The 9,351-nt window shown below is 38.8% G+C and overlaps 1 protein-coding gene across 1 annotated transcript; it reads left to right on the top strand.

The window, feature by feature from the left end:
• The first annotated feature begins 2,781 nt into the window (after positions 1-2,781).
• LOC106842594 (probable inactive serine protease 58) lies at positions 2,782-9,022 on the top strand. Its single transcript, XM_070506642.1, has 5 exons — positions 2,782-2,821; positions 4,532-4,670; positions 4,894-5,150; positions 8,646-8,785; positions 8,873-9,022. The coding sequence occupies exons 1-5, from the start codon at positions 2,782-2,784 to the stop codon at positions 9,020-9,022; spliced, it is 726 nt and encodes a 241-aa protein (XP_070362743.1).
• The last annotated feature ends 329 nt before the right edge of the window (positions 9,023-9,351 follow it).

The raw sequence follows: 9,351 nt of genomic DNA, 5'->3' as shown, positions 1-9,351 counted from the left end.
ACACATTCATAGGAATGACATCCTATAAGTTTTACCATTATTCTATTAGTTAGAAGCAAGTCACAGGTGTCACCCACACTCAACAGGAGGCAACTGGAGATTATGCAGGGTGTGAACATGAGACTTTGGGTCTGTCCTCCACACAAGTCAATAGAATTTTGTCAAAAAATGAATTTATTGGCTCCTTATCGCCTACACAATAAAGAATTATGCACGTTTTATATAGGCAAGGCTTATATAATAAGGCTTTTCATTATTTGATTCCTGTTTATCTCTCCACCTACCTCTTTAACACTTGGTTGTGGTTCCACAAACATGCCATGTTGTATTCATGCCTTTACAGAAACCTATTTTTCTTTCTGAATTATTTTTTTCTCTTTTATGCCAGACAAGCCCCTTCCCCTACTCTAAGAGCCAAGTAAAGTGTAACTTCTGAGTACTCCTTCCTTGCACAGAATGTAAATTGAAGAAGTATCTTTAACTCTATGCTCTAAGGCACATACCTCAATTTTTAAAAATATTTCTCCCTCATTTTCTTACGAAAATTTCAAACATTCACCAAAGCTGAAAGAATTTTCCAGTGCATACCTGTATACCTACCTCCCCCCTTCTCCCCAAACTCTGCCAACCACCAATCTTTTTTTTTTTTTTTTTTTTTTTTAAAGATTTTATTTTTTTCCTTTTTCTCCCCAAAGCCCCCCGTACGTAGTTGCATATTCTTCGTTGTGGGTCCTTCTAGTTGTGGCATGTGGGACGCTGCCTCAGCGTGGTTTGATGAGCAGTGCCATGTCCGCGCCAAGGATTCGAACCAACCAAACACTGGGCCGCCTGCAGCGGAGCGCACGAACTTAACCACTCGGCCACGGGGCCAGCCCCCAACCACCAATCTTTTAACTGTCTCTACAGTTTACCTTTTCCAACATGTCATAAATTGAAATCATACACTATATAACATTTTTAGACTGACTTCTACCACTTACTAACATGCATTTAAGATTCCCCCATGTCTTTCATCCCTTGACAGCGCATTTTTTTAAATCATTGAAGAACATTCTATTGTATGGATATACCACACTTTGTCTATCCATTCACTTATTTAAGGACATTTTACTCCCTTCCAAGGTTTGGCAATTGTGAATAAAGCTGCTGTAAACATTCATGTGTAAGTTTTTTGTGGACATAAAGTTTTCAACTCATTTGGGTAATCTCTAGGAGTACAAATGCTCTGGATCATAAGGTAAGATTATGTTTAGCTTTGTAAGAAACCACGAAACTGTCTCCCAAAGTAGCTATACCATTTTGCGTTCCCACCAACAATAAATGAGAGTTCTTGTTGTCCCACCTCCTTGCCAAAATTTGTTGTCTTCAGTGCTTTGAATTTTAGCCCCTGTCCTAGGTGTAGTAGTATCTCATTGCTGTTTTAATTTGTAATTCTCTAATGGCATGTTGAGAATCTTTTCATCTGCTTTTTGTCATCTTTATATCTTCTTTGTTGTTAAGGACCAAACTGTGTCCTCTCAAAATTCACATGTTGAAGCTCTAAACCTTAACGTGACTGTCTTTAGAGAGAGGGCCTATAAGAACGTAATTAAGATGAAATAAATGAGGTCATAAGGGAAGGGCACTGATCTGATAGGATTGGTGTCCTTACAAAAAGAGGCAACGGAGAGCTGGCTCTTCCTCTCTCTACACACACATACAGAGGAAAGGCCCTGTGAGAGCCTGCTGTCTACAAGCCAGGAAGAGAGCTCTCACCAGAAACTGAATTTGCTGGCACCTTGATCATGGACTTCTGGCCTCCAGAACTCTGAGAAAATAAATGTCTGTTGTCTAAGCCACCTAGTCTGAGGTATTTTGTTATGGCAGTCTGAGTACACTAATGTGTTTGATAAGGTGTCTGTTCAGACCTTTGGCACACTTTTTAATTCGGTTATTTGTTTTCTGATTATTGAGTTTTAAAATTTCTGTATATATTTTGGATATAAATCATTTAACAGATATTTTGCAAATATTTCCACCAAGACAGTGGTATACCTAGATTGTTAGCTCTGAATACTTTGTTTTGTAATTCACTGTTGATGTGTCTATCATCCGCACTGGTCTGTAAGCTCTTTGAAGGCAGGAACAGTTTCTTCGCAACACTCCTCAACAGTTCACACAAAGCATAGCATGAGTCAGACACATAATATAACTTATTGGCTGGCTGCTTGATTGAATACATGGGTGAGTAGTGACATGAAGGAAAGAAAGGGCTAATATATCTCATGGAGGAGTTTTGTGTCAGGCAGAGTGTTCAAGCTCAGCACCAGAGTCTGGGTTATGGTCCTGGAGATACATGTCAGTGTCACACAAACGGGGGTTGGCATCACATAGACGGGAGGGGCCAGTATCCTGGCATATCTCAAGAGAGACCTGATTTCAGAGTTTGACAAAGGTGGGACCAGAGAGGAGGAAACACCGTGAGCTTCAAGTTTCTCAGTTTAGGTACTTTCTTCCCTTAAGAAAGAGAACAAAACACTGAATTCCAGACCCATTCTCTGCAGTGTCAGGGATCAAGTCACCTGATCTCTCTTTTTGTACCTCTAACACTTGACACCACTCACACTGATGCCACCTCTTCTGGAACTGAATACTGCCACTGAAAGAATTCAGATAATAATTTTTCCAACCTCAGAACCCCTTTTTGCTTGATCCTACTTAGTCCTTTTCCCTTCCTCCTCTCCATGCTTTCCAGAGACCTCGAGCTGAATCTCATCCTCTGAAAAGGCTTTTGACATCATTATGAAGTTTATCATCTTCTGGGCTCTCTTAAACCTGCCTGGTGAGTGTCTGTTTATTTTTCTCTTTACTGGCCAAAGAGAAATCCTGAGAGAGTCGTGACAGATGGATAGACACAGAGGCAACGTTCCAGAGTGCAAGTGTAGGATTAATTCTCTATCTCCTATCACTGCCATCGTCCCCATGGGTTTTCTGCCTGACTCACCCCGGGTTTATTGCTTGCATGCTTTTTTGAGGAGACATGGACATTGAAGCCCCAATACCAGACTCAGTCCTAAGGAAGACTGAGACCTGACTCTGGGCCTGTGTAGAACAGGACTGATATTAGCATGAAAGAATAAGAAGTGGAGGCCAGGGTTGAAAGCAGGGGTCCAACGAATGGACACGGCAGAGCATTCAATGGTTTTAGTCTTGTCTGAGAATGGTTCCAGTTACTCAGGCAAGAACATTGGAACGCTGCAAAATCCTCTTTCTCTCACACTCCGTGTTTAATCTGTTTGGAAAATTGTATTGGCTGTGTCTTCTAAACATATCCCAAATCCAATCACATCTCGTCACCTCCACTGCTCACTATAGTCCAAGCCACCATATCTTGCCAGGATTATCAAATTACTCTGTAACAGACCTCTCTACTTTACACTCCTACACTCAACACTTCTCCATAACGAAATCATCATCACTCCTTCACACAAAACCCTCAAGCGGTTCCATGTTTCACTCAGAAAATTCCACATCCTTACAACATTCTACAAAACCTGCATCACTTCTTAGACCTCCCTCCTTTCCTGCCTTTTTCCCCTCACTCACCCCACCAGCCCCACTGGCCTCTGTGACATTCCTTAAGCAAGCCTTAGGACTCTTGCTCCAGCTGTTTCCTCTGCCCGGAATCCCATTCCCCAGATATCTGATTACCTAACTTCCCCATCATCATATCATTGTTCATCTCTCACATTTCCCATGAGGTCCACCCTGACTGCTGCTGTAATACTGCCCAATGCCCCACCATACATACTCACATGCACACATACACACATGCGCACACACACACACACACAGGCACACATACAGGCTCACTCGCACATCCTTAGTATTACCTTTCCCTCTTTCTCTGTTCTACCTTTTTTTCCATAGCACTAATCACCACTCAACATACTGGGTCATTTGCCCATGTATCATATTTATTATTATTGAATGTCTCCTCTCATTAGAACACATGAGAGCAGGGATATTTCTCTGTTTTGTTTGCCATGTAACCTAAGCACCTAAAACAGAGCCTGGCACATACTAGGAACTCAATGTTTACTTGTTGAATGAATGAACGATTTCCCCCTTCCGCATACTCTGTTAGCATATGGTCTTTTCTTTAAACAGCATTTATATCATTCAGCCTTGCATTGTTGTTGGGAGAAAGGGATAAGATTGGTAAAAGCATTCTAAAAATGGTAAAAATAATAAGCGCTCCATAATTTGATTGAACATATGCCCACTGAATTGTGGAAGGTATTTAAGAAAGCTTGTATTTTAATCTGAAGAATATTTATTGATAACTAAAAGGGAAAATGCTTTTATCTCTTGAAATAGACATGTTTCTATCATTTTCTTCATGCTTCAGAACAAGGTAAGCCAGTTTACAAATTCAGCTTACAGATAAAGATACTGGAGAGAACTTGAGCCAGGTAATTAATTTTCTTTTGTTTCTTTCTAGTGATCCCTAAAATAATCTCAGAATTTCCTGTCTATGTTTCTCTTTCAGTTGTTTTAGCCTTGGATCCAGATTACACAGACTTCATCACCTTCCCCTACTTGGCATACTTGAAATCTGATTACTTGCCCTGCGTTGGAGTCCTGATCCACCCACTTTGGGTGATCACAGCTGCACATTGCAACTTACCGTGAGTAATAAGCACCCAACACCATTCTACATTTTGGGTTCTCAGGTTGGGCACGGACACAGGCCCCTGCCTGGGACCACTGCCCAATTAAATGGGGACATGGAGGCCTTCTGGGTATGCTCAGGAGTACAGAAAAAACTCTGTGGGGGGGAGCTAATAAAGCCCATGAGGATGGATAAGCTGTCTCTATTAAGTTGTCTCATGAGAATCCATGTTGTTCCAGGAATCTTCAGGTGATATTGGGGGTTACCAACCCATCCAATGACAAGGAAAATAATGTACAAATTGTTGGGTACGAGAAGATCATTTATCATCCATACTTCTCAGTCGCTTCTACTGAAAATGACCTCATGTTAATAAAGCTGAAAACAAATATTCAACTCAACGACTATGTGAATCTGGTCAGCTTACCCACTGAACCTGTGTCCGAAAAAGCTATGTGCACTGTCTCCACCTGGGGCTACAACCTGTGTGATGACTGTGAGTGACTTCAAGATAATATTCTTCTTCTCTCGGAATTGGACATGCTTCTGTCCACTCCCTGCTCTTGCTTTCTGCAGTTATTCCCAATGAGGCTTTCTTCTAACCTCTTTATTCATCCTTTTCATCTCTTCTCTCATTCCCTGTATCTCACTGAAGGAGTCCTTCAATCTTTTATTCTCACTGTATCTTTCTATTATCTTTGTTTTCACGTATGATAGAATTGGTGTTAGTGGAAAGAAGACATTTGTATTCTAGTACTAATTTGCTGTGTGACAGCAGGTCACTTTATCTTTTCTCAATTTTCTTAACTCTAAAGTGTGGCACAAACTATAACAGATGTTTTCAAACTATTCCAAGCAATAAAGAAACTTAAAGTCTTAAAATATCATAAAATAATGAATTAAACATAAGATAAATACATAATATTGTGCTAGATCAGGCAGAACTTCCTTATGCAAGATTGTTCTACAAATGAATAATTAAAAGTTTGAGAAAAATATTTATGAAACATTTTTTATTTTTATTTTTTTTCCTTTTTCTCCCCAAAGTCCCCTGGTACATAGTTGTATATTCTTCGTTGTGGGTCCTTCTAGTTGTGGCATGTGGGACCCGTCTCAGCGTGGTTTGATGAGCAGTGCCATGTCCGCGCCCAAGACTCGAACCAACGAAACACTGGGCCGCCTGCAGCGGAGCACGCAAACTTAACCACTCGGCCACGGGGCCAGCCCCTATGAAACATTTTTAACTGATAACATTCTGAACATTTGGTAATTTCTTCAGAAAATTGAAATGATCGTTATTTTTATCAGTGGAAGTCTTCTATGTATAATTTGAAACTACCGAACTACGTATTTTACCTAAGCTTTCTTCTGTTACACATTTCAAATTCCATGAAGAAACTTTGAACAAATTAAGACAATTTTCTCTTTTCTAAGTTTTGTGCCTGTCTGCCCACTATCTCATTCCAAAATTTTTATGCAAATTCTAATCAACTGTCTGTAGGTATTAATCAAGATAGCAGTGAGTACTGGCGAAGAGGGGGAGGTTGATGAACTATAAAAAACATGTAAATATGATATAGTCCCTTAGGGAGGGTTATTAATACAATTTTACTGATGAGTAAGTTTATTTGAGTATATTTAATATATATATAAAAACATATGATGTATATTTAATATACACGTACATTGAGTATATTTAATATACATCATACACATATAATATACATCATACATTGACATAGTATGGAAAGGAGATTCTTTTTTTTTTTTTTTCCTTTTTCTCCCTGAAGCCCCCTAGTACATAGTTGTGTATTTTTAGTTGTGGGTCCTTCTAGCTGTGGCGTGTGGGATGCCACCTCAGCATGGCTTGATGAGCGGTGCCATGTCAAGGCTCAGGATCCAAACCGGCGAACCCCTGGGCTGCCAAAGCGGAGCACACGAACTTAACCACTCGGCCACGGGGCTGGCCCCAGGAGATTCTTTCTAAATAAGCCTGTCAGATTATATTTATCCATCCACTTCTAATTTCTTTTTATAGAAACCAAGAGGCAGCTATACACTTATCCTAACAATGCTGCCATTACTCAAACCTTTTTTAACCGCTCTTTGGTAAATATCTTCAGAACTCAAGGTATATTTTCTTGAATGTATCAAAAAGTGAAATTCTTTTTTCCCAGCTTTATTGAAGTATGATTCAGGAATAAACATTGTATATATTCAAGGTGTATAACTCAGATACACTGCGAAATGATGCCCTGAATCAAGCTAATTATTTATCACCTCACATATTTACCTTTTATATGTGTGTGTGGTGAGAGAATTTACAATCTACTATCTTAGAAAATATCAAGTGCACAATACAATATTATTAACTACAGTCACCATGCTGTACATTAAATCTCCAGAATTTATTCATCTTATAACTGAAAGTTGGTACCCTTTAATCAACATACCCCCATGTCCCCCACCCGTCAGGCCCTGGTAATCACCATTCTACTCTCTGTTTCCACGAGTTAGGCTGTTTTAGATTCTACACGTAAGTGATATCATACAGTATTTGTCTTTCTGTGTCTGACTTATTTCACTTAGCATAATATCCTTTAGACAAGTAGAAATTTTTTGTCCTTTGACAGTCAATTTGAGTTGTGGAAATAGGGAATGTCCCTCTGGTGAGCAAGCATGTTTGATTCATCTGCGTTATGCCACTTGAGTCAAAAAAGAGATGTGACTTACAAAAACGTGCTGTTTATTTTCATCTGGTTCATGAAGCAGTTAAGCAAGCATTTGCTAAACAGGCAATCCCAAAATAAATATTGAGCCATGCAATTATTGCTGGACTGAAAAACAAAGCAAAGAATCTCAAATGTTTTCTTTTCAAGAATTAATATAACATTTTCAAATAAAGACATTCAAATAAACACATTCCCAGTAAAAAGCAAAATTTCAAAGTAAAATACTTCTTTCCAAAAGTGAATCCTTGGCAGGAACACTTCACATATGCATAGGTACTACTTTGTTCTCATTTTTCTCATTTTGTTACGTATTGGAAAAACTTTGTTATGAGTCTGCACAGTTCACAGTATTTGTGAACCATTGATATAGAGGAAATAATTTGAACTAGGAATCAAGAGGCCCAGTTTTAAATCCTGCTTTCATGGGGTTAAGAAAATCACTTTTTGAGTGGTTTTGGCTTTTTTTTTGGAGCAGGTACTGGATTTTTTTGATGTGATAAATGAAAACCTAGGCTTAGAGCTCTAAATTCCTTCAAACTGTAAAAATAGGAGAGATGTTGTTTAAGGATACAAAGTTGCAACTACTAGATAAATAAGTCGTGGAGATCTAACGCACGGTATACTGAATATAAACAAAAATATCGTATTGTAATCAAACTTGCTAACAGACTAGGTCTTCATTAATCCCACCACAAAAACAGAAATGATAATTATGTGACATGAAAGAGGTCCTATCACTACAATAGGAATCATTTTCACATATATAAATGTATCAAATCAACATGTACACTTTAAATTTGTGCGGTGTTAAACATCAAATATATTTCAATGAAAAAATTTAAAAAGAAGTCAGTAATTAATTTAAAATATGGGAAAAATAATATACATTAGAGCTCACAAGATCTGAAATTAAACTAAGTAAAGAAAAATTCCACCTCAAAGCACACTCTTTTAATGTTTAAATTTCCAGAAAATTTTAAAGTAATTTGTTTCATTTCATTGCAGAGATGTCTCCTATTTACATGTAACTTCCAAGAATTTAATCTTTTTTATAAGGAGATAGACACTTGTATCATGAGAAATTGTTTAATTTGATAACTGCCTGTTGTCCTAGCTGCCACAATTCTGATTTCTCTCAGTGTTTGATCTCTTTTGCTTTCTGCCGGGAGAAGAAGAAATATGTTGCAAAAGAGAAAAAGGGGAAAAAAAAGTTTGGTATCTAATAACTCAAAGAAATTCTATTTCTCTCTTTCCTATAGCCAGTGACCCCAACTCACTACAAAATGTGAACATCTCTGTAATCTCCAAGAGTCAATGCCGCAATACCTATAAAGCCCAGAACATCAAAGAAACCATGCTGTGTGTGGGCATTGTGCCAGGAAGGAGGAAGCCTTGCAAGGTAAGGTACTCTCAATGCCTTAATTTTCGCACTTTATTCCTTCTATCTGTTGCCAGAAAGATAACTGGGTTTCTTTTTTCCTGGCAGGAAGTCACCGCTGCCCCAGCAGTCTGCAATGGAATACTTCAAGGAATCTTGACTTTTACAGATGGATGTGTTTTGAGAGCTGACGTTGGCATTTATACCAAAATCTTTAACTACATGCCCTGGATTGAAACCACAATCCAAAACAACTGAGCTCCCATGGCAGTAACTCTGGACCATGTGACACAGCCTGTCCCTATGTCCAGCCTCCGAATTAAATCGAAACAGAATCCTTGGGTTGCCTTATGCATATCCGCCTCACTTCTGCCCAACAGAGTGGGTGATTCATACATACCTGTACTGTGACTATACATGACCACCCTTCTTTCCCTCTTGATGAAAATGGCAAACTCAATACCCCTTAGGCAGTTGAAGTTTATGAAGTGGGGATTGTGTTCTCTAAGAAATTAATCACTGATTTATTTTTAAAAAGGCCACTCGATAGCCATTTTGGGTGACAAAAACCCTACTATTTGCACCGA

Source organism: Equus asinus, chromosome 1, assembly GCF_041296235.1.
Source record: "Equus asinus isolate D_3611 breed Donkey chromosome 1, EquAss-T2T_v2, whole genome shotgun sequence".
Lineage (NCBI taxonomy): Eukaryota > Metazoa > Chordata > Mammalia > Perissodactyla > Equidae > Equus > Equus asinus.
Note: the sequence above shows the minus strand (reverse complement) of the source record. Positions and strands in the feature narration are given on the sequence as shown.